This window comes from Diadema setosum, chromosome 9, assembly GCF_964275005.1.
Source record: "Diadema setosum chromosome 9, eeDiaSeto1, whole genome shotgun sequence".
In the NCBI taxonomy this organism is placed as follows: domain Eukaryota; kingdom Metazoa; phylum Echinodermata; class Echinoidea; order Diadematoida; family Diadematidae; genus Diadema; species Diadema setosum.
This window is the reverse complement of record NC_092693.1, coordinates 17,172,558-17,198,268: the sequence shown is the minus strand read 5'-3', so window position 1 is coordinate 17,198,268 and position 25,711 is coordinate 17,172,558. Positions and strand designations below refer to the sequence as shown.

General features: G+C 38.6%; 2 protein-coding genes across 2 annotated transcripts; one reads left to right on the top strand and one right to left on the bottom strand.

The window, feature by feature from the left end:
* Window positions 1–404: 404 nt before the first annotated feature.
* On the top strand, window positions 405–13,567 carry LOC140232550 (glutathione S-transferase omega-1-like). The gene is made up of 6 exons (XM_072312648.1): window positions 405–565; window positions 1,436–1,541; window positions 3,122–3,344; window positions 4,035–4,167; window positions 8,476–8,570; window positions 10,701–13,567. Exons 1-6 carry the CDS (start codon window positions 529–531, stop codon window positions 10,821–10,823), a joined length of 717 nt encoding a protein of 238 aa, XP_072168749.1. The 5' UTR covers window positions 405–528; the 3' UTR covers window positions 10,824–13,567.
* Window positions 13,568–17,357: 3,790 nt separating this feature from the next.
* LOC140233128 (malonate--CoA ligase ACSF3, mitochondrial-like) lies at window positions 17,358–25,691 on the bottom strand. Its single transcript, XM_072313244.1, has 6 exons — window positions 25,626–25,691; window positions 21,876–22,872; window positions 21,148–21,302; window positions 19,947–20,092; window positions 18,458–18,676; window positions 17,358–17,725 (listed from the first exon to the last, which is right to left on the bottom strand). Exons 2-6 carry the CDS (start codon window positions 22,851–22,853, stop codon window positions 17,358–17,360), a joined length of 1,866 nt encoding a protein of 621 aa, XP_072169345.1. The 5' UTR covers window positions 22,854–22,872; window positions 25,626–25,691.
* Window positions 25,692–25,711: the final 20 nt, after the last annotated feature.

The window sequence follows — 25,711 nt, the reverse complement described above, 5'->3', positions numbered from 1 at the left end:
CAGCAAAGAATGATGATGGTAAAATCATTTTACTCAAAATTTTGTGTTTATCGGGCAACCATCTTCGAGATTTATCGTTGTTTTTTGTTTGTTTGTCTGTACTGCACATCGTAGGAATGAATGATTTTTCTGTGATAATCTATCGATCAGCACAATGAGCAGACCCCTCGACATCCACTTAGTGCAGTGTGGAGCGCAGGGGTGGAGCGTGGGCGGGGCCGGATTTGGGAGTGTAGATAATGGGCTGAAAAGGGCATCCTCGGCCTAGCTCGGCTGGAGCTGCCACCGCGCTGGCGGCGCGGCTCTCCTGCTTAGGACTGATTTTGTACACGCATGCCCATTCGTTTTTCTCGTGTACATTGTAGCAGTCTTTATACAATCAGCAATACGCGTTTGCAACCACTCCTGCCTCCTGTATCATCGCTGTAAAAAACGGACCTCAAAGTAATATCAGGCCAAGTATCTTCTCCGGTTGACCTAGTACCTTACTAGAACTGTCTATAGGTCTATAGGAAGGCTAGCTAAAGTATGCCGGCCAAAGCAAATCCAAAGCATCTTGTGCAAGGTACAGTAGTCAGTACGGTACTACATTATTTCCAGTCATGCTACCGGCCTTACCAGGCGGCCAGATACTAGTTATAGACCACCTACTCATATCCACTCACAGTTTTACGAGTAGGCCTGCTCAGATGTAGGTAGGAATAGTAGTACAACCCTGATCCCACAACCATAAACAGAATAATAGTGTGGGTGTTTGTGGCATACCGACCTCTTTCAGTTTCACGTTATTGAAATGCTGAAGAACTTGGAGGGGGAAAAAAAATCAGGTTTGGAAAGATTTTGAAAGGCTTGCGCTGTTTTAAATTGATTTAGACATTGACCATGGCATTGTAGATCTATATATTTTGCATCTTGGGCGGTAATTCTACACACCATAAATTGCAGTTTTATATTGTTCATGTTTAACTGATTTTACATTCGTTCTCTCTGTCAATTTATTGTGTCTTCCATCCCTGTAGACGCTGCATATCGGGTACAAGCACTACAAAATAGTCCAATGGCAATGTAGATCTACCATATTTTGATTTGATTTGCCACAAGTGCATTTAATAGGCCTTAGAAACCATTCTGTTTTCCCTATTCAACATTTAAAGTTGTACTTGTACATTTTTTGGCCACATATAAGTAGATAAGGTTTTGAAAAAGATGTCACATATTCAAATAAGTATCTCTATTTATAAACATTTTTCCCAAAATATTCATGTGCATATGAAATTTGAATCCTATCAATTCATTATATAGCACCAATATATAGGTCTGTGCACATATGAATTGTGACCTGCATCTTAATATACATTATGTTCTTCAAGAACATATCTTTTAAAAGTGACTCCATAGTATGTATCAGCTCCCATGAATGCCTGTTTTCCACCAGGGGAACCCCTGCCCCCACTCAAGTCTGGTATTCTTCGGCTCTACAGCTACCGCTTTTGCCCCTTTGCACATCGGGCTCGTCTCGTCCTCGCAGCAAAGAATATCGAGTATGTAAATGTTTGCTTATGCCTTTGTGCTCACAGTGTACTTAAATTAACCTGGCAAGATTATTTTATGTACTGGTTGTAGTTACTAGGATGAGAAAGATGAACTTGTATCCTCGGATCATGTCTGTCCTTATAGTCTGTTTAAAGGACAAGTTCACCTTCATATACATACTGGATTGAGTGAAGGTAACAATATTAGTAGAACACATCAGTGAATGTTTGGGGAAAATCGGACAATCCGTTCAAAAGTGTGTGTTTTTTTTTTTTAAAGCATCTGCGAAGTCGCTGCTGGATGTCGAAGAAGACTACTACAGTGTATGATGTCACATGCATACAACGATATAAGGAAAATCAAAAGAGGATTATACAAAACTTCACTTTTTGAGTAAAGTGCACATTTCTTCGACTTGTTACAATTATGTATGCTAAGTGTAATATTATTCACCCTACCTTCTGAAAGAGAGAAGTCGGGTGTTCTTTTGTTATGCAAGAAAAGTGAAAATATGTTGAATTTTCTTTATTCTTTCATTATATCGTTGTACACATGTGACATCACAAGCTATAGTAGTCTTCTAATCCAGCCACGACTGAGCAGAAACTTCAAAAATTCACAACTTTTGAATGGATTGTCAGATTTTCCTCAAACTCTCACTGATGTGTTCTTCTAATATTGCTGCACTAACTAAACCTACATGTCTATGAAGGTGAACTTGTCCTTTAAGCATTGTTATCGATGTCTCGACATTGTACTTATTGATTATTCCATATGTCTAAGGAACCTCTTGTTGACTAACTCAGTGACTACTTTTAATCTGCTATTACTGGTTGTTAGACTAGAATGAAGTGACATTCATGTTATATGTACCGGTATGCTGTTAATGTTATGAGTTACATCTGACCATTGATATGTGAGCCCAAGCAGAAACTGATACATTGTGCAACATGTTGAAAAAGAGTTGCTCTATTTAATTCGCAAATGATTTCAGTCAGGAAGGGCCCGCCTTATAGGCAATAGAGGATTCCTACTTGTAGTAAATGTTTATAAATTGGGAAAATTTGTTGTCTTTTTAGATCAGGCAATGAGGTTTGATGTTCTGGTAATATGTGAAAAATGTGATACAGTGTCCATGTAATAGTTTGCAATCTTGACAAGAAAATATGCTATAATATAAACTTCCCATCATTGGATGTCAGAAGTAAAGTCGAACTTAATTGACAACAGCTATGTTTTCTGCATTTAGCATTCATCATAAAACTTTTGGACTATTGAAAGCATATGTGTTTTGACAGAGTAATGTAAACTAGTTAGTTACAAAGGAGATTTTGACCTTACAAGTTATTACATTTTCAAGCCTGATTACAGTGCCAACAGACCTTATAGGTACTTGTCCCATGAAGTGTATAATCAAAGAATATAATCTGTTTTTAATAGTTGGTATGTTTCATGTGCGACTTTTAACAAGTGGGCATATGCAGATGCCATGATTTGTTGCTCAATTAATCTGCAGTGCCCAATCAACCACCCAAGAAAAGCTGCAGCCAGTTGACATGCCTTATTGATTATTTTCCAATCCCACTAGCTATGAATTGGTCAACATTAGCCTTTCCAAGAAGCCGGAATGGTACAAGACTAAAAACCCAATGGGCGCGACTCCGTGCTTGGAGCATGATGAAAAACTGGTGAGGGATTCAGTCATTGTATGCGAATACCTGAATGATGCGTATCCAGGCAACAACCTGTGGCCCGATGATCCTTACAAGAAGGCTTTGGACCGTGTCCTGCTCGACTACTTTGGCAGTAAGGTCGGTGAAAGTTAATAACATAATTTGTTGCACATCATATGACATGAATTGGAAGCTATCATTGTTCAAACAGCTAGGCTTTACTATGCTCAGGGCAAATTTTGCTGCTTTTTTTTTCATTTTTTTTAATACTTTTTTTAATCTTGCAGAAGGGGAAAGTACACACATGACCTAACTTTTGTTTCATACTTTTTTGTTGTTGTAATGTATGATCTTTCTTTCTGATTTCAAGTTTTAAGGCTTACAATTCTCTCTACTTGTTACAACTCATTTGATTAAAAATATACAGTACATGTATACATGAAATTATAATTCACCTGTGATTTCATGTGAATTTACCAACACTGGCTTTTTGTGACAAACAGTATAAAGAGAACACTTGAGAAGTCATTTACTGTAAAAGTGGAAATTTCCGTGGTGTTGAAATTTTCGTGCATTTTGCGTAACCAGAAACTAGCGCGAAAATAAAGGCACGCTAATATTTTTGCATGCCATATGTTTCAGTTGTTGATGTCCTGATTCTGCGGAATTAAAGACACGCGATTTCAACTCTTCTTACCCGGCCAAGCGCGAAATACTAGTCGCACGAAAATATTCACTTTTACAGTATATGATTCACCACACATCACTTTCCACGTTGAGGTAGATTTTTATGCACTGAGAGTTTGATTCCAATACCGGTACCTTCAGATCAGCCCTCCTTTCATCAAGGCTACATACCATCCACCGCCATCTTCAGATGAGGATTTCCTGGCCACGTTCAAGAAGGAACTCATGGTCCTTGAGGAGGAACTTCAGAAGAGAGATTCTCCTTTCTTCTTTGGTAAATTGAAGAGGCAATATCATTTCATTGATATACATGTCATATACAGTTCCACCTCAATTATCCACCCATCACTAGGGAGCTTTAGATTTTAGAGGCGCGGACGTTCAGAAGGAAAAAACATGTTCTGAGCGTGCGCAGAAGCACGCGTCAAGTCGATCTATTTTTAGCTTGCGTCGCCTGAATTTTTCACTACGTGTACTGGGCTATTTTTTACGTCCGCACAGTTTGCAACGTAGAGAACTACTTCATGTACCGATCATATGGGGGCGCGATTTTATTTTTTATACCGTGCGTCCCAGTGTAATCTAAAGCTACTTTTCTACACGACGCAGGGGAGAGGAGAACGTCCAGTGATTAGCATAGCCATCGTTTCCACTAAAAATACAGTCTGTATGAGTATACTTACATAGGAAAATTTTGAGTAAATGTATGTGATTTTTCAGCTAGATGTATTTTTTTCGCATCAGGAAAATCCGCATAGAGCGCACCCTCTGCGAGCTGTGTATAGATGAAAATTCTCATTGATAAACCACGCATGTGTATGCTACTGAATCTACTCGCATTGTTCTGCTTGGGTGCTCTCCTGCGGGAGCGGCTTTCATTTTGTCCCTCAAAGAGGGTCAAGCTTTCGTTCGTCGGTCAAGTCTTTCATCCTTTTGTCTTGGTGAACTTCACTAATCATCCCCACACTAGCATATATACAAAAGAAGAACACGCTTTTGTTCTTGTCTATGCACATGTACAGTGGACGGAAGTAGTTTACAGTAGACATGTAAACCAAGGAATTGTGCGAGCACAAACCCCTCGTGGACAAAGGCCTGCCGATTTCAATAGAGTACACCTGCCCATAGTATGTAGCTAGAGACAAAAGAAGGATTAGTAGGTGCTTGCTTCTAAGTGGACAAAAGACACTCTTCCAGGACCCCGGATTTACTTTAGTCTCAAATGCAGGATCTGGGACTAAAGGACTCACATTTGGGAATGAATTACCGAGGCAGAAAAAGAAATTAAAAAGACAAATTGAATTGCCAATATCTTTGGAATTATACAACTCTAGAAGACAAATTTGTTATCATTTGAAAGAGGAAATGTAGCTCAAAAACTTTGTCACAGAGTCAAGGGAGCGTTCTATTGAAGAAAAATCACGACTGACTCTTTCTTTCCATACTACACAAAAATTTATAATATTTTTTTAATGATATCGATTATTTCTGCAAAATTTCAGGTTCAGATAGATATCAAAGCAAACTGGACAATCATTTTTTTGATATTTGTTGTGTAGAACTAAGTTCAAAACAGTCAATAGTTTCAAAGATATGGCAGTTTTAAAGTACATTGTCTATCCAGTTCGCAAACTTTCTGGTGTTGGGCAAAAACGTCTGGCACGTTAGGGGTTTGGGGTCTGGCACATTAAGAGTTAAAATGCATGCAAAAGTTTGTGTATGCATTGAATGCCAGTGGCAGTGCGCAAAAATGTCATGCCATAAAAAAGACTGTTGGCTCCAATTCACAAAAACTTCAAGCCATGAAATCTTCTTGCTTTACAACATATGGTGTCCATTTATACTGGCAACAATGTTGTTTCCTAGCTGGAGGAAAAAATTGCCAGTTGTCTGAAGGTCTGATCAGGGAGATGATACACAGATCAGATGGAGGTCTCCTAGGCTTGATTGCCTTTGCTTGTCAGTAACCTCGGAGAAAGAAAAGACACACAAGAAGGAGTAGTGTTTTACAACTCATATTTCATCAAATGTCCACATGGAATATAAATGGTAGGACTAGAACTGGGTCAATGAGGCATGGGGATCAAATTGGCAGTGCCCCCCTCCCAAAAGAAAAAAAAACCCACAAAAACCCAACAACAACAACAAACAAACAAACAACAAACAAACAATGAGACAATTATGTAGGTTGTTGCTACTTTACAAGTTAGCTCAAAAATACCTAAACTACCACATTTCACTTTCATTTGACAAAATATGAATGTGGCCTTTTCATGGTCATATTTCAGATCGGTGCAATAATCCATATGTCTTGACAGAGTTCCAGAAACTTTGATATGGAATGTAACTGGTGAAAACCTCAATGTGTTATTGACATCACATGTGCTTTGATATCAGTATTATTCTGATCAGTGTTGCTATTTCATAGCTATTTTTACAATTATCATCAGTGCTGTGGTGTTTACTATTCTATAATTCCTGTAATCGACAGTGCTATCTGGATCATTATCATCATCACTGTAGGTCTTTGAGATACACATATAGTGTATACATTCTGCTGTCGAGAAAAAAAAAATGCAAGGGACATTTTTGCATGGCTTAAGAATGATATCTCCCAAAATTGTGTTTGAAATCTTATGCTAATACTCCTCAGAGTTTTATGGTTTTGGGGGATTTTTTTTTTTTTTTTTTTTTTTTTTTGGGGGGGGGGGGGGTTAAGAAGTGAATAATTAACCCCCAGAATATGCTCTTAGTTTGTACTGAGAATAAAGGTTCGATTTGTATTTTTATCAGGGTTCCAAATAAAGTTACTGGAAATCTATAGTATTTTCCCCCCATTATTATAAAAAATTGCAGTTCTATTATTCTGAGGGTTATCTGAATTACCTACCTCTGCAATACTGTACCAGCTTATTTAAGGAGTCTGGTTTTCAGGGTTGCAAAAGGGACACACAAACTTTAATTAGCATGAGCAAATATGACTATCAAACACTTGGTCAGGCTGTCAAGAACTTTAATCTTTGGTTATTGAGGGATTGTCAAGTGATATTTTAAGAGTTGTTTAAAAGATTAGTGAATAGGATACCCTAAATTATTGCTGGGTCTTGAATTTTGTTGTGATCAGAAATCAAAGGAAGATGTGACTCTGGCCTGTATCACAAAGCTAACAATTTCATGTTTAGGGCAGATTCTGAAAGAGTGGACTCTAAGCTTTAAAATGATGCATAGCTTAAAAATACAACAGGCTCTTCCTAACCTGTCCAAATGATGGAAAGAAAGTACCCACTCTGGAAAAGTGTTTACTGAGTAAAGCGGCTTTGAGTTTAGGGTCTTTTGAGGTGCTTAATCTCACCAAACTGTATCTTTGCAATGAATGGGACAAAACAACAACAACAATGTTGAACTCTGTAGCAACCACATTGAATTTCCACTCTCATTAATCTCATTCTGTTCATGACTGATACCAGTAGCACTATCATTTCAAAGTTGAGAGTGAACAGTGTGTAAAGGGTTTTTGAGAAATGAAAAGGGGCCTCTGAGACATGCCTTTATCACACTATTCTAAAAAATAGTGTTCTGTAAAATCTGCTTAATACAACTTCCCATTTGTTTTATAAACCAGAACTTTATAATTGCAGAGTAGAGAAGAAGAATTGCTCTTTTAGAAAATATGTGACTGTGCATCACAAAACGAACGAAAAGTCGCACGCACTGATTTTGTGTGAGAGCTGAAAATAGGTGAAATAGGTCAACCTAGCCAATCTTGACATTTTCATATTTTCTGAAAAAGCAAGTCTTCTTCTACATTATACCAATGTCTGGGATCATAAAAAGACAAGGTAATTGGGTTTTTAGCAGGGTTTTTTTAGCAGTTTTTTTTTTTTTTTTTTTTTTGAACATTTTTGGGGAGAATAGTGTGATTACATGTTTCTCAAAGAGTCCTCTTTTCATTTCTTAAAAACCCTGTCCATGCTCATCACTTTCAACTCCAATAACCTTAGAAGGCATGACGCTACTGATTTGAAAGTTGGCATTGATCATCAACAGAATGTGCTAATAAAGCATGTACAAATTCAGCTTAATCGGATAATCCCTTCATTGTTGTTGCTCTGGTGGTTATCATCCTGTTATTTGTTCCATTCATCGCACTGCTAGCTCGGCTTGGTAAAGATTAAGCGCTTGAATAGACCCGGTTCTTCAGAGCCTCTTTTCTCAGTTCACACTTATCCAGAGTGTGTACTTTCTTTTCAATATTTAGATAGGTTAGGAGAGTCCATTTGGATTGAGCTATATATCATTTTAAAGCTTAGAGTCTGCTCTTTCAGAATCTGACCTTAACTAAAGATCCATGTCTGGCGACATTTTGTTGGTTTTGTGGTGCAGGGTCACATAAAAAAAGCTGAAGATTGACTATGTTGTAGGTTCACCAATTTCACCTATTTTGAGTCCTCGTGCAAAATCAGGGCATGTGACTTTTTGTTGGATTTTGATCCACAGTCACATGTTGGCCCAAAGAAATCCAGATTCAGTAGTCATTGGTAGATAAAAGCTTGGTTCCTGTTTTATCTTTTTTTTTCTGCAGGTGAAAGACCAGGAATGGTAGACTTCATCATGTGGCCATGGTTTGAGAGATGGGCCATCCTTGGGGATGACTTCAAGAGAGAGGACTATCCAGTGGTAAGTCACCAAGTGGACATAAATAATTGTGTTGAAATTTGTTGAGTTTTGTTTTCACACCATGGTAAAAAAAAATAAATAAACTAGAGAAGCACTCTGAGAGCGTAGACCTCCCCCAAGCAGCTCATTTCCACCACTGATCTTGTTCTTCCATAGAGATAAATGATTTCCATCCCTATGTATGCATGCCGAAAATCGCCCGATTTCCCAATGTAGAAGACTTGTTACGCTATCAATACTGATCAACTTCCAGCTGCAAGGCGCGCCTCACCCTAGCAGAAACTAGAGCATTCACTTTAGTGCCCATATGAAAACCTAAAAAATATGCAGCTTGAACGCGAGTTTGTTGACCCTGCCTGCCAAGATATCGAAAATCTTTCATAAAATCCATAAAAATTCCCTGATCACTACCAAAATTTTATCATCTGTTCCTTGTGTCATTCTCAAACTTTCCTGCAAGTTTCATCCAAATCCGTTCACAACTTTTTGAGTTATTCTGAACACAGACAAACAACCAACGGCAATGAAAACATAACCTCCTCCCTTGGCTTAGGTAATGATAATGAATAATAATAAGGCTGATACCTGCAAGAGTCTTCAGGATTCAGGGAGGCAAATTTCCCCCAGAAGAAGAAGAATCTTGCTAACATTAAAGGGAAGATAAACCCCAAGAACAATGTGGATTGAGTGAAAGCAGCAACATTATTAGAACACATCAGTGAAAGTTTGAAGAAAATCGGACAATTGATGCAAAAGTTATGAATTTTTAAAGTTTTGGTGTTGGAACCGCTGGATGAGGAGACTACTAGAGGTTATGACGTATGAGTGGACTACAATATCAAGAAAATATAAAGAAAATACTACAAAAATCCATTTTTCATGAAAATTACAAATTCCATCAACTTCATATTGACATATGTTAAGGGTAGCAATTATTCCCCCTGCTTTCTGAAAGCGGTTGGTCCACTGCTCTTTCATAATTCTAGAAAAGTGAATTTTTGTTGAATATCCTTTATATTTTCTTTGTATTGTTGTCCACTCATACGTCATATCCTCTAGTAGTCTCCTCATCCAGCGGTTCCAACACCAAAACTTTAAAAATTCATAACTTTTGCATCGATTGTCCGATTTTTCTCAAACTTTCACTGATGTGTTCTACTAATGTTGCTGCTTTCACTCAATCCACATTGCTCTTTGGGTTTACCTTCCCTTTAAATTTTTCGTAAGGCAGAATGTTCGTAGGTCTTTTCTCTTGCAGCTGGCAGAGAACAGATTGACTTGGATGTCTTTGCGCAGTTTGCTTTAACCCTAGAGGCCAATGTAATCTACAAGACTGTATAGTTAGATTTTTCAAATGTTAATTCATGTATTTTATATTAATTTATGTTAATTTATGCAAAAATATTTTTTTTTTGCCTATAAATAAAAAAAATAAAAGCTCCAAGACTTCTAATTTTCTTTTCAATATCCTCAACAATGATATTGAAGCAAAAATTCGGCTTCATAATTATTTCTGATGTATTTTATTGTTTACTGAATTTCTTATGTATATCTCTATTTTTTTTACTTTTTGTTTTTGTTGGTTTTTTTTGTCAAAATATGCAGAAACTTTTTAAAGTATAATCAGGCTAAAATAAATCATTATCAGCCATTGAAAGTAAAAATGGTTATTTTTATATGAATTACTTGCAAAAACACAATTTACATTGGATTTGTACACAAAATCATATTTTTGAGCAATTTTTGGGTCAACAAATTTTGTTTAAAGGGGCGTGGCTTCAAAACGGTATGCCCAGGAGCGACAAATTTGGTCTCAAAAGTTGCGCGATATTTGAAAGAAAAAAGTCATAAAATGTCGTGGCGAGAGCATCATACGTTGCGGAATAATCATGTGAATCGTTGGGGGGGGGGGGCAAAGTGGCCCCTCCCTCCATTGAGAATAGGGTTAAAATGAATAGGTTAATCATTTGTTTACAAAATTCTATCTCTCTAGTTTCTGTAGCTCCAAGCTAGTTTAACATGGCAAGTCTATACGGGGGATTTTGAAAACTGATTTTTTTTTTTTCAATAGAATAATAGGCCTATATGTCATGCAACTGTGAAATTCTCCCTCGTGTCTTGTCTTGGTAGCTCCTGGCCTGGCAAGGGAGGATGCGTGAGGACCCAGCTGTCCAGGAAGCGGCCACGCCCGATGAGATCTACCGGGACCACTTCCGGAAACTGATGGCTAAGACGCCCCAGGATGATTACTGAGTGAACCTCCTCTGGCGTGTTCACATACTAAATACTGCTGATGAAAAGTGGAATGTCTGTAGTGATCTACTTGAAGATATAGATACAGTGCTGACCAAAGTATACTGGTCTTTCATAGCTTCTTGTTTGTGTAGGGGATTTTGGAATCGTACCAATATATGGGGTTTTTTTTAATACTGTAATATGCATTTTTGTATTCACTTCGCATGCACCCTTTGATGTAATTCATTGGAAGCTTTTCAAGAGTTTAATTTTACAGGTATATTCTACGAGTATCACTTAGATACAGATGAAAGAAATGGTGATTTACAGATGTCTTGCATTTCATTTCTTCTAAACATCACCTGTCATAACTTTGTTTGTTTGTACAGATTTAGTCTAAACAGACTCTCAGCGGGTCTGATTTTTTTTTTTTTTTTGTTAAATTTATGTAAACTTTAATGTTTTAAACTCTGTCACACTCATAGTAAATGTGTGGTTTTTAAAGTGTACATGAATACATGATCATATTTTTGTCTCCCTCTTTATTTACCTGGAAAAAATGATAATAGCCTTGACTTTTTCTATCGCAGAAACACAAGTTTATTATCTTGTGTTATGTCAATGTATCAGATATTAATGTCAACAACAGGTCATGTAAAGTCAACTTTGTTGATAGATCATACCATGTGCCATGCTCATGCTGATTCTTCCTTACTGTTTTGGTAAACATAGGATTTTTATGATCTTTTGTGGGTTGAAGGTTTTATGGCTTTAATGGAAACTATCAAGGAGCAATAAATTATTCATGAACACAAATTTGTGAGCTGGAACAGTTTCACTGCCTGTCACTGGAGTGGCTGCTAGTGCCATATGCACTTAGCTGATTTTTAATGGCCATTTCAAGTGTTCATTGCCATGTTAATTTTTTGCCTTGATGACATGGAAGTGAGACTAATATGCTTTATGAACAGCAGGGGACTTAAAAGGTTTATTTCACCTCAACTTGCTTATATTATTTGACCATGGAAATAGATATTCATTTTGCAACATAATCCAAATATTTCCATCTTGCCTTGAATTATTTTGTAAAATGGTGAAAAAAAAAACTGTATCAATCATATCATATTTCTCGCCACAGTTGCATGATATGAGAATTTCAAATCTAAAAGTTGCTCTATAGTTAAAAGGAAGAGAATGTCAGAAAATGTGTACGTAAATTTAGTTAAAGGTAAATATGATTAGATCCATCATGATGATGCTATTTTTTCATTGTGTATGTGAATTAGTGATGACCAAACAGCAGAGCCAAGCTGGCACATTTTGTCTGTAATGAAAAGTTGAAGATTGATTCTTCAAAAGAGGTATAAATTCCAAGACGATAAGCACATGTACTGTAAGATAACAGTGAAAAATGATTTCACTCCAGTGCCAGCCTGATTCCATGGAATTAAAAACATGCAAAACACTTTTCACCCAGCCAAGCGCGAAAAATTAGTCGCACGAAAATATCAACTTTTACAGTACATAGATCTGCATGAAGACAATCTTTTTTTTTTTTTCTCTCACTCCAGTCATGAGGAGTTCACCTGTCATGACAGGTATGTATTCAAAAGGATACCCTTCTTTGGATAGTTATTTAATGGGCAAATTTCACCACGGAAACTACAGGGATTACATTATGCACTTGTCTGCCTACACTTGCCATATGCCATTTGACACTAATACCCAGTAGATAATGCATACATTATATGGTGCTTGATAGGAGGTACTTGTATAGAATCATGCAAGGTGTACCATTAGTTATTACAGATTTCATGGTGTATTTCTCTTGGTACTTGTCATTATCTCATCTGAAGATTTATTCTGCAATCATCCTTGCGATGAAGAGCTCTCATCTGCCAAATAGTGTAGAGGATGGGTTATTGAGAGAATCGGGGTGACTTTGTCTTTAAAACGAGACGGTTTATGTGGTTAATAATGCAGGGTGAAATATTCAGTCCTGGGTCAATGTACAACAAACAACTGATAAAGAATGTGTTTTTCTGTTAAGCCATGGGATATAACATTGTAACTATGTTATCATTTGGAAGATTGAGGAATCTCAAGGAATTCTCTCCTCCTTCACTGCCGAATTGATTTGATTTCATGTGAGTGGAATTGATTTATCTGCATGAAGATTTATCAAACGTAACAGTTATGGTTGCATTGAATGTTTGTATGGTAAGCAGAGCAACTGCAGGACCAACAGATTAAAGTCCCGTCCAAAGAACTATAGGCAGCGAGGATAGAGTGCCATGTGTAGGGGTACAGCCACTGCAGCCAGAGGGACTCAAATCAGGGATCTCATAATCGACGGTTTGTGGTCTTGTCCATGGAGTTACAACAGCTCTATGTCACTTGTACTGAAATTTGAAACATCGTATAGCATTGTTTAACACCATCTCAAGTTGAAATTCAGTGGAAATTGTGAGGCCTGTGTGTACCTCTTTGAATGTACTTTGTACAAGTTGAATAAACTTGAAAGTACCAAGCTCCTAATAATCTCCAGTCTTTCATAGAAAACTTAAAGAAAAAAAGGTCATATCTTGCTTGATTGAATTTAACAGTAATTTCCTTGGTGTCAATGAATTTTAATGCTTTTTTTATTAGGCCTAGTGAATGTGCATACATGTATATGTCATCACTGTACGAGTCTGTATTCAACAATCAGGAGATAAGACTTTTGTGTGATTGGTTCGAAAATATATACAATGTACATCGTATCCACTTCTGTAGCTTCCTCTTTGTGTTTTTACTATTTTTCGTCAAAAGATAGGAAAAATTGTGTGTGTGTGTGCAGTGGCGGATCCAGAGGGGGCGCACTGGGCGTATGTCCCCTCTTTATTTTTTTTTTTATCCAAAGAAATAAAAAGGAAAAAAAATTGGGGGGGGGGGGCACGTGCTGCCCTTTAATTTTGTAAAGGCGCCTCCCCTTTACAGAATTCCTGGATCCGCCCCTGGTGTGTGTGTGTGTGTGTATGTGTGTGTGTGTGTGTGTGTGTGTTTGTGTGTACATGTGTGAATTTGTATTTGAGTTTGGTGATTTGCTATACACAGTGCAGCATTTTTTTTTTTTTTTCATTTTGAATTTGCAGTTCTCCTTCTGGATACTTGTCATAGATACATTTTATCTCAGAATCCCACTGTTCGGGTGACTCCTGTTTCAAGCACTGTAAAAGTGGATATTTTCGCATGAGTAATTTTTCGTGCTCGGACGGGTAAGATGAGTTTCGAGTTTTTTTATTCCATGGAATCGGGACAATATACTACTGGAACATGTGGTATACAAAAATATTTGTGTGCTTTTATTTTTGCGCTAGCTTCTGGTTGCGCGAAACGCTCGAAAATTTCCACACCGCGAAAATTTCCACCTTTACAGTATAACAAAATCATCATGACTGCCCGGTGCTTCCTTCATTATGTGAAAATTCCTATATGATCGAACAGTAAAGTCAATAAATATGTAACACTAATTTTGAGAGCTAAACCTTTACTTCACTGTAATTAAAATTTTGATATAACAGTGTTCGTCATAACCAGAGTGTACAGTAGTAGGCATGTGGATATTGACTTAGAGCAGGACATTTGGTCAATGAAAAGTAGCAAAAACATCCAAGTTCTTCAACTCTACTTTCTGTTGAATTTACCTGTATGCAGAGCACAATGGGCTGCAATGACTGCTTTCTCATGTGATGACTAGATCATGGCATTCTGCCACAAGAGTAGCCCTTCTGCTAATTTTGATAGCTTTCACAATCTTTTTCCTCATGAATCATTTAAGTTCTAGTCTAAACATGTATGGTACTACATGTACAATGCATTGGATGCCTGTGGCAATTCACGATAATCTAATGCTGCAAACATTTCTTGCCTTACAGTTACTTTATATACATGTACACACACACACACACACACTAATACATATATATATATATATATATATATATATATATATGCTGGATCCTTGTGCACATTGCTCAGTATTATGAAATACAAATGTTCAGTACAATGAAAATATACCAAATATTTATTTTCATACAAATGTTTATTTTCATTGGAAGTTCTGAAATAATTACATAATTGCACATTGACATCATATTTGTCATGAGGTAATATACTAGATTTATATTTCTCATTTTGTGTGCCATAATACAGTCTGTTTCACATGTAATCCTTTTATTCCTTTCCATGATGTGGTGTCAATTTTTCATTACAATTCCTTATATTAACATGGAGTATATTGTAAAAATGAGATTTATAACAAAGATAGTTGACTGTGGTATATCTTGTGCAAGTTACTTGTGATGAATTGAATGCGGGTTTTAGAAGAAATTTGTTTCCATTTTAATCAGTACCGTACCTTAGTGTTGGGTCTAACTGCATCATCGCTGGAAAACTTGGGGATTTTCACATTGACATGAAACCCTCTACATCTCCTTAAGTCAGTATGTGGTAGGAAAACACCTTGAGAGACAGGTTTTTGATTTAAGCCAAGTTTGTGTACACATTGAATGATGGTTGCATTATTGGGTGCGTTTGAGCACTCTAGAGCAAACAAAAGCGAACTGAACTAAAGTGTACCATACTGAACTCTGCCAGATGTGGAGTGTTCGAACGTTCTGTTGAGAAAGAGTATGTACGTCATGAGTTTTTTAGAGGGGGTTACACATATTTGTATCAATAGGTTCATTCATCTTGTGCACTTGAACTACTTACAGCTGATACGAACAAAAAGAAAGAACTCTTGCATTATGACATATGTGCATGTCACATGCATTCGCACATGTGAACTTTTGGAATGCTTTTGGTACCCTTTTGGAGCACCTCGGGAAGTGGTCCACTTTTGGCTTGGTTCAGTACGGCACGCTACACTTTAGCATTCAAGCACTCCTCTGGCATGGGTACGGTATGATACAGTTCGCTTTAGGACAGCGCTCAAATGCATCTATTGACATCTGAGTATTTTGTGAGTCCACTTTTGATACGATGGTTGACACAGTTTATGGAACATGAGGCACTTGACACAGCATGTACAATTGAAGGGGTCGGTGCAATATAGTGCTAACCCACACAGTGGTCATTTTGAGATAATCGCTGTTGAATGTTTGGAAAGTCCATACATTGTACATTAATAAAACATGAATGCATGCATTTTTTACCATCTTATTGGTTAATTCAAATATGATATTTTCACATAGGTTAGAGTGAAGGATAAGGATCATGAAAATGCATGTAACTCAATTTTGACAAAAGTGTGGGTTAGCACTATATTGCACCGACCCCTTCAATTATGAAAACAGATCTGATACGCCATGGTCGAAAGTGGGCTGATTTTGAGATATAATACAAGACCTGCAAATTCTAGTAACAACAAAATATGATGTGACAACATCCAACAGCAATATGCATGCTGGGAAAAGTTGTTCTCACGAATGGGTAGAAGGTAGTGACATTTAGGATATGTTACTTCCACAGATGATTACTCTGTAACAGTTCTGATGAAAACTGAGAAAGTAATATTTTGAAGTTGTGACCACTCAAACACAAATTGGCAAATCTGTGATGTGACATGTGAGCTCACCCCACATTTCCTCTGTATTAAAAAAAAGAAAAAGAAAAAAAAATGAAAAAGAAGAAATTACCATTTTCCCATCAAGTAGATTTCCAATTGTACATGCACCCATAATACAATAATTGTAAATATTTTCCTCAACAACCCCAGCATGCAATGAATATAATATTCCCTCACCAATAACAAAAACAAAGAGAGATCTTATGCAATTTTTTAGTACAGGGTAAATGGAAGGTGAGCTCACATGCTAAATCACAAAGTTGTCAATTTGTGTATTATTGATCACAACTTTAAAAAAAAAATAATAATCAATCAAAAATAATAATCAACTACTTAAACTACTTCTGAGTTTTGATCAGAATCTGCTCAAACTTTCAGTGTCCCGTTCCATTTATCTGCTTCTATTCACACACACTAATTTTCAAACAAGACTTCTTTACATTTGATTATCCTCAAGCCATTCCAGGCAAGACCATAGGAGTTTATACCAGGTAATCAAAAGAATACATTTCCACCTGCTAACTGCATACTCATTCAGACTTGATTCCTTGTAATACGTGCACACATTGCAGAACTCCTGATTGAACCTCAGTGGTGCACTTTCCAGTAGTTTTTCTATTCTACAGGGTACTGTGACCTGTAGGGTATTAAAACAAAAAAGGATTTACATAACAATTGCAAATATTTGCTGACACTTAATACTTTCCAATATCTGCTTGGATCATGATTGTGGTATTGGAAATCACCTAGCACAAATTTGGATGAAACACAAATTAGTTTATTTTTATTTTCCCATGATGTGTGACTGTTCAGATTCTCAGCTATTAGTAGTAGACACAATTTTATGTCTTGCACAACAGTCCCAAATTGAGCCACCCACTTGAAGCACACTGTATGGGGCAGACACTAAAGCAAACCCATGTGTCTGTGTATCCAAATCCTCATTCAATGCCAAATACCTCCAACAGCAACTGCTTCTTATTGACCTTCCCCATGGCATTGCATGGAATCTCCTCCAAAATTTTCATCTCGGTTGGGATCTGGTAGGACGGCAGCCTGTTCCTGCCCCACTCTCTCAGCTGGAACAGGGTCAGACCTTCGCCCGGCTTGAGCGCTATGACGGCTGCCACCCGCTGGCCCCACGTGATGTCGGGGAGGCCGACGACGGCGACCTCGGTGATCGCAGGATGGGAGAGGAGGTGCCGCTCCACGTCAAGGGCGCTAATCTTGTAGCCTCCACTCTTGATAATGTCGACGGACGACCGACCCAAGATGCGGTATGAGCCATTTTCGTAGCAGGCTGTGTCCCCTGATTCAAGAAACATATATCATGTTTGTCAACATCAATGTCCACAAGACAAAATTTTTCAGTCTGTTTTCTTTCAGAAAATGAAAGGGTGCTAAATGAAGCATTAAATGCCAAGCTCATTGACTAGTCTGATTTGACATCTCAACTGAGCAATGTCACTAACTACTGTCCCACCATAATACTTCTACTGAACTACATGTGTATAATGTTCCTATGCAATTGCTTCCCTGTACCTGTTTAATATCATATTATTTTCTTCTTCTTCTTGTGGAAAATTAAATAGGAGAGTGCCAGTTTAGATTTATGTGGATTTACTGAGCAGAAGCCAGATGAAACATTCTTTCTTGTGTTTTTTTTTTTCAATCATTTGTACCAACCTGACAAACATATTGCTTATCTATGTAAATATCTTCTATTTTCATCAAGCGATTTGTGTTTCTCAAATGATGCTCTCTCATTCAAGCATAATCATCTGACACCATTTCTGCTCCTGTCTCAGAAGAATGGCTTGTTAAAAACATACGAACACATCCTGAACACAATGTGCTTTCTGCACTGGTACGGTTCATCTTCAATCCTCATGCCAACATATTATAGTCACAAATATTAATAAACACCTACTGCACTCTTGATTGTAGTTACTGAAACACTGATTTCAATGGACAACTGCAAGTACATGAAATCACGTCTACATTCAAATATGACTGCGTTCATGTGCATGTAACGACTTACCAGTTTTGAACCAGCCGTCCTCTGTGAAGGTGCCTTTGGTTGCTTGAGGTTTATTCCAGTATTCCTTGAAGACAGCGGGACCTTTGACCTGCAGTTCACCTGCCTGACCCTCTGTGCCTGGTACGACGTCACTGTGGAGGGAGTCTCCCCTGACTATGACTTCATTGGATGGCGAGACGATCCTCACCTCCACAGTCGGGAAGGGATTTCCCACAGCTCCTAGCAATCAGAACACAGAGTGAATGTGCCTAAGGGCATATCAGGGCAAATACCCCCCCCCCCCCCGATAAATACTGGTTAGTGATAAGGTTAGAGTAGAGATTAGTGTTAGGGTTAGGATTAGGTTAAAGATTAGGATTAGGATTAGGTCTAGGGGAAGGGTACAGGGTAATTGCTCAGGGGGTAATTGCCCTAGACCCCCCGAAGGGAAATGTGTGATTACAGGGAAACCACCAAACAGTGCACTCCCGTTATAATGAACACCGTCATAAAGAAATTTCAGTCATACCAAAATAGAAATTCAGGGCGCAAAATTATTTTCTTTATGATTTTTCATTATTTGCTTGGTTATAACAAAATTTTGATGTAACGAAATTTACAGTAAAGAAAACTGGCGGTCCCTAGCACTTCCTTATAATGGGAGTCCACTGCATAACACACTCACTTACGATAAGGTAACACCTTCACGAGGTGAATTAGGCTGTCCCAACTTCCATTTACTGTATGAAGCTGGTCTCTTTCATGATATGTTTAAGAGGTTAAATCTGTGGTCTCAGCGACCTCCTTATAACAGGATTTCCTTGTACCATGCTTTCAACAGGTTAATTCCCCATGTCAATCATTTTCTTGGGTCAAACCGTGTGACTCAATTTTATAACCTACTACACTAAACTCTATTTGTCAATTCATTAGTTTATGTTATGGGGGGGTGGGCACTCGACCACATTTTTTTTTTTTTTGGGGGGGGGGGGGGGGATGGGAGGCATAATACATTGGAATACATAGGGTTAAAGCACTTGGCCCATCCACTCCCCCACTTTTTGCGGCTAAGCCTTTTGCACACTCAGTCAGTTCAAGCATGCACTCAGTCACTAACATGTACTTACTTTTAAAAGTTTTTGTACTTAATACCAGTGTGTTTGGAGCATTTCTTTGGAAATCTTGGCATTTTTAAAAGCAAGGTCTGTAATGTACCTGATTGCTATTCACCCTTGATCCCCTAAAAGTTCATAGACCCACTTTATAGTACAAATAATGCACATGTTTATTAGGGACATTTGCAATAGTGGAGATGCAGCTCACTCTTGGGTATTCACAATGTTGTGCAACATGCACTTGGCTGCGCTTACACCACTGTAAATACCCCTGAGTGTGCTGCATCTCCACTAATGCCCTCTCACCTGTGCATTATTTGTATACTAATTTCTACTAAAAACAAACGAACAAAAGAAACCCCAAAGGAACACATCAAATAAGGCATAGCACATACCTGGCACTCTATGACCCCTAAGAGGATTGGTGAGGGCCATTCCAATCTCCGTCATGCCGTATCTCTCAAGCAAGGTGTGACCAGAAATCTCCTTCCACTGCTCCATGACTGGCTGGGGGAGAGCCGCAGAGCCAGAGACCATTAACCTGCAAGTCATGGGATTCACAGAATACAATAATTGTCAAGCCTTGGACTTGGCTATCTAAAAGAATCTTTAACCCTGATACCTTTGGAAGACCAAGATTAAAAATAATACCGGACCCCAAGTGCGAGTTTTCAGTGTGATAACTTATTGAGCAAGAATTTGTATTTACAAATATATCATGTTGCCATAAAATGAGACCTTTAAAAGACCAAGATCTGGCAATAATATACCGGTAGTGGTTCTTCAGTGGCTGATAGCAAATTAAGCATGGCAATAATTGTAAATTCTTGCTAAATGGGTACCTTTATTACTCATAATCAGAGAACTGAGGTATACAGTACTGTCTGATCTATCATCATCTATATAGGACGTTTTAGCCGCGCATTAAAAATGCGGATTGTTGTCCGCGCAATTTTTACTGTTCAATATCAGAGCATATTGAACGAAACGCATAGGCCAACGTATTAATTCCCCATAGGCTACTGTTGTTACTGGCCGTTCAAGATCACACCATATTCTTGTCTGTTGCGCGAGCGCTTGCTGAGTGCGCAAACGCTTGCTACTAGTGCGCGTCATTTTGTTACAATTCACAAGCGCGCAAAGAGCTTGCACCACGCAGTTTTAGGGGCTTCCCCTTTTCAGCGCTGGGATGTGACTGCCGGTCCGAGTTACTGAGTAACTTCAAAGACGAGTAGAAGCCCGGTATTTTTCTGTAGTTTATGCTTGCTCTACTTGATTGTAGATGATAATCGATGGATGGCATTAATTCATGGAATACCAGGGAATATTGCACTCGTTAGGGCCAATATTGCACTCATCTTCGATTTGTGCAATATTGGCCCTAACTCGTGCAATATTCCCTGGTATCCCATTCATAGCCATCCAATATAATATAAGTATTTGCCTTACTGACTAAGCAATGATTACAAACTGTTCAACTTTGCTAAAAGTTGTAATGAACTGTTACTTTTGGTATGTTACTTCCTCTCAAAATAATGTATTGTGTGTCAGGCACTTTTCTAGACTCCATTAGAATAGTAGAGGGACCTTCTTCACCTTATCTTCTCCTTTAGTGTTGCCTGGATGAATGCCTGCACCTTGGGAGTCGTGTAGTTCTGTTGGTAGAATTCTATCAGCTTGGCATACACCGTTGGCACAGCCATGAACACATTTACCCTGGGCGGGTCATCTCTTAGCAGCATATCCCACACCTGTTCACACACATACATGAAGAACAATATTGTTATGTGACTACTTAGGCATGCCAAGGCTCTTTACAAAACATCATTTCCATGCTCTTTACAAAACATCATTTCCATGCTCTCAAAACTGCAACTTGCAAGCATACAAAAATATCAGATTTACTCTAAAGATATTAGACTTAGCTCTTTAACATGAGACATCATGCTCAATGTGAAATGAACATCAAATAAAGAGGTGCATTATCATATCGAAACTTCTTCTGGGTCTAGCCACAAATTACCCCAAGCTGATACAGTGTGAATGATAAAAAATCTGCATAATTCAGCATTACATTTTGGGCACCCATACATCCGTAGAAATATATGCTATGAGACTACCAAAAAAGAAAAATAAATAATAATAACAGTAATGATAATAATAAAAACAATAATGATAACAAAATAGCAGTGATTCCCAGGCTAAATATGTATCACTTCTTTTCTCATGATGTTCAACACATATCAAAGGCATAATGTATTCTGCAAGTGGTATTTGACATCCAACATGATGAATTCCCTGAGTAAAACATGTCATTAGTTTACCTTCTCAGCACTGAAGCTTGGCAACATCACACATGTTGCACCACACCAGAGAGGGCAGGCTAACACATTGACTATCCCATGGACATGGTGCAGAGGAAGAACATGTAGGATAACGTCACTGGGCGCCCAACCCCAGGATGATACCATCATCTGGATCTGAGCTTGGAGGGCACTAAATGCGGTCAACACTCCTTTGGGTCTCCCTGTGGTACCACTGGTGTACACCAACATGGCCCCTCGACTCTTCCACTGAGTTTCCTTCCACTTCTGTGAGAGGGCATCCATGCTAATGAGATTTTGGGACTGGTTGCCATTGAATCTGAAGATGGATATGTTATCTTCAAGAATATTGGATGCATCACTTGAGTGGTTGTCCTGGGTTTCCATTCCTGAGCTAGTCTCAGAAAGGCAATTACTGCTATCGGTGAAGGCATCTTCATCAATGAGGATGTAATTGATTTCATGTCTCTCCACAATGGGCAGGATCTTTGGAGCTAAGTCTGCAGTTGATATCACCAGGGAAGTCTGTGAGTCCTCTATGACATACTCCAGTTCCGACTCGGGGTGCGTCTTGCAGAGTGGGACGGCCATTCCCCCACTCATCCACACCCCCCACTGGGTGACTGTGTAGGTCACATTATTGGGACAAAGGAATGCCACTCTTTCGCTGTTGAGAATGACGCTCGACCCCCTCCTCCTGAGTTTTGTGTCCCTCTTGGCATTGCAGAGGATGTGACGTGATAGCACTCTACTCCATCTGATGATGTTCTCGTATGTGTATGATCCGCTAGAGTCAACAATGGCTGTCTTCTCACTGAAACCCTCTCTAATAGCTTGGAGAAAAGGTGTCCGGACTGCACTGACCTTCGAGGCATGTCTCTTTATGTACAGCTGAGCACACTGGAGATTTCTAGTGGGACATGAAGCGAGAAGCTTTAAGCTCCTGAGTGACCCAAGGCCCAGGTGATGAAGAATCATCGTGACCTACTAAGTCCATCTGAAATGGAAAAAAAACAAAACAAAACAAAAAACACATTTTAAAACAAACCTAAGTTGTACAGTATCTCAAACTGTTATTAATGAAACATTCACTCCACTGATGCATTAAGGGACCTGCACATACACACTCATGTAAGAGCACTCAAAATCTGCTATGAGAGTTAAAGTGAAAACTAAGTTCTGGTAAGGGCTTGAGAACCCGTCTGGCACCATTTCATATTTGCTTGCAATATATCGAAAGAGTCTACAAAGAAACTTACCTGGCTGACGCGGTTTGCCGGAATGATGAGTCGTTTTGGAGTATTTTGAGAAAAATAATAAAAGTCGGTAAACCGACTTTTATTCCAGAAGGCTCCAGACTAACTCGGTCTCAGGGAAAACTCGACCCTATTTCAGACAATTTACACACAGTTCGTGATCGCCATGTTCATCAGTACTCTATAATACTACGGGCACCGGCCAAACGAGGCCTTACTGAGCAGACAGGAAAGTGCGTGCTAATCCTGTACAAAACAAACGGACAGCGCGCGGTCCTCAAGCCTACTAGCAAAGACGCTTTATAATACGCACATCACCTCAGTTGCTGAGACGCGCGGTCTTTGAAGTTTTTGTTGTTGTTTATCAATTGTCTTTGATTGTTTTTAGAGGTGCTTGAGAGGCGCACACTGATTTTGCATGCGCGCCAAAGAGGTTTTTGATGCGCGTGTTGTAACAACTCGGACCATTACTGCGAGTAGCCAGAACGCTACAATGTAGTTTATACAGGCCGCTCCCGTATGCATAGTACTGTACAATCCAGAGGGAAAACCAGTAGCAGTACAACTCATCCCGCCGTCAAGCAAAGCGAGGCCGAGTTATCCCCGAGTCCGAGTCTAGCCTGACCCCGTTCGGGTAAGTTCCGAGACTGAATGTTTTTGGTTAATATATCCCATTTTCGTCCTTACCCATCGAATATCTTGTTATTACAGCGTTATTCCGCACATTTCCTAGGCATACGTTCACATTTTGGAGCAAAATTTGACAACTTTTGCAGGCATACCAGAACTTTGTTTGGGCTTTAACTATCATTGGTTTAAAGTGCTACATGATAAAATCCTGATTTTGATTAGAAAATCCATGTGAGACCACTAGAACTGTAGAACTTTTAAGCGTACAAGGTTTCATAATGCAAGGCCATTACTTCATACAAAGTAGATTGTCTCAAAATTGTATCATGTGTTTTGTAGCACATCTATAGCACTGATGAAATGTTTTGGAACAGCTTAGCAAATGACTTTGCATTACTTTTAATGCAATATGTCTCATCATCTCTTTCATGCTCTGGGCAATCAGTGGCAATATTTGTTACAGGATTAACATGTTTCATACCACACAATTACAGTAGGATGTGTCATGATGGTCACCCAATACCGTAGTGCTGCTGCAACCACTGTACATGGGTTGCTGCAACAGACAAGTGGCCATAAAAGGACACAGAGGAGTCACAATTTCATCAACATCTCTACTAGCACTAATCTCGATGTCCCCTTGCCCTGTATCACCTCAGTGAAGTCAAGATGTTTTCATACTTGCCAACTCTACCGCATTTGGCGGTAGACTACCGCTTTTGAAAGATTTCATTAGCATTCAAGCTAGCGCTGCTCGCATAGGCATCTTGGATTCTACCGCTTTCTCAAATGAAAATGTTGGCAAGTATGTGTTTTAGCTATGCCATCTTACCTACTACGTGTACTACTACTAGTCTAACAGATTTACTGCTGGTCCAATACAGTGAATAACATTCTCTGATAACACTCCCTGTTGAGGCTTGAGCTGCTAGTGCTGGACTCTGTGGTGTAGGCATCACTGTAACTGTAAGGTTCATCTCACATAGATAATTATATTTCTTGGACAGTTGGACATGTATGCTTGAAGCAATTCTGGTATTGTTATGTAGACCTAGGACCCCCCCCCCCCCCACCCCCCCCCCCAAAAAAAAAAATAAAATAAAATAAAATAAAAATAAAAAAAATAAAAAATAAATAAATAAAAAAAAAAATAAAATAAAATAAAATAAAAATAAATAAAAAATTAAAAAAAAATCTGCAGAGTTTAGCATCTTCTAGGCCCTAAATTAATGTAGCATAGGTTGTCTATAGCCATAGGGTCTAGATAGTGGGGAAAAGGTTTTTAAATTTATCTCTTAGTCTTGATATCAGGAGTTAAAGATCTTGTAAGTCTTGGTGTTTTTGCATGCAGTCAGTCCCACATCCCAGTAGAATTTGGTAATCAAAGAAAACTCAGGCCTCGTGTATCATTTGACGTTTGTACAAGATTTGATACAAGATCTATCATCATCTGACCAGTGTTTTTTTTTTGGGGGGGGGGGAGGGGGGCAATTAGACTAAGTCTTAAGAATAAGAGTAGTTGAAGAGGCTCCTACACTCACAATTACCCTATCATCGAATTCTTTAGTATCTCGTGAGTGGTCTATAGGGATTCCATGGTCTAGACGTTTATAGAGGTTGGCATATCACAGCATTAGTAGATCCAGACATAGCTCTCAGAGCAGAGTAAAGCAGAGATAAAAGTACAACTTGAAATCGAATGGATGGGGCACAGCAATCTTACAATCGACAGGCAGCAAATTTGTTGAGTAGCTTTCACCACATCATCTTATGCTAATCTCGTATTCAGCCAAGCCCATGACGTGCAATGCATAAAAACATATAATAATAAAATTATAAGTCTGTATAGTGTAAGTGGCCTTACCGGCTGGACTCTGTCGAAGTGCTAGCAAAAGGCCCCAAGAAGTGACAGTCACTGCACGCCTCATCACCACAGCTAGCCAGTAACTG

What these genes read in the sequence shown, in the direction of transcription:
- LOC140232550 (XM_072312648.1), top strand. Translation starts at nt 529, where the DNA reads ATGCCGGCCAAAGCAAATCCAAAGCATCTTGTGCAAG. An exon ending in AGATTCTCCTTTCTTCTTTG is followed by an intron (nt 4,168 to 8,475) that starts GTAAATTGAAGA and finishes TTTTTTCTGCAG; the next exon opens with GTGAAAGACCAGGAATGGTA. An exon ending in AGAGAGAGGACTATCCAGTG is followed by an intron (nt 8,571 to 10,700) that starts GTAAGTCACCAA and finishes TTGTCTTGGTAG; the next exon opens with CTCCTGGCCTGGCAAGGGAG.
- LOC140233128 (XM_072313244.1), bottom strand. Translation starts at nt 22,853, where the DNA reads ATGATTCTTCATCACCTGGGCCTTGGGTCACTCAGGAGCTTAAAGCTT. An exon ending in CAAGCTTCAGTGCTGAGAAG is followed by an intron (nt 21,303 to 21,875) that starts GTAAACTAATGA and finishes GTGTGTGAACAG; the next exon opens with GTGTGGGATATGCTGCTAAG. An exon ending in GGACGGCTGGTTCAAAACTG is followed by an intron (nt 17,726 to 18,457) that starts GTAAGTCGTTAC and finishes TTCTTGAATCAG; the next exon opens with GGGACACAGCCTGCTACGAA.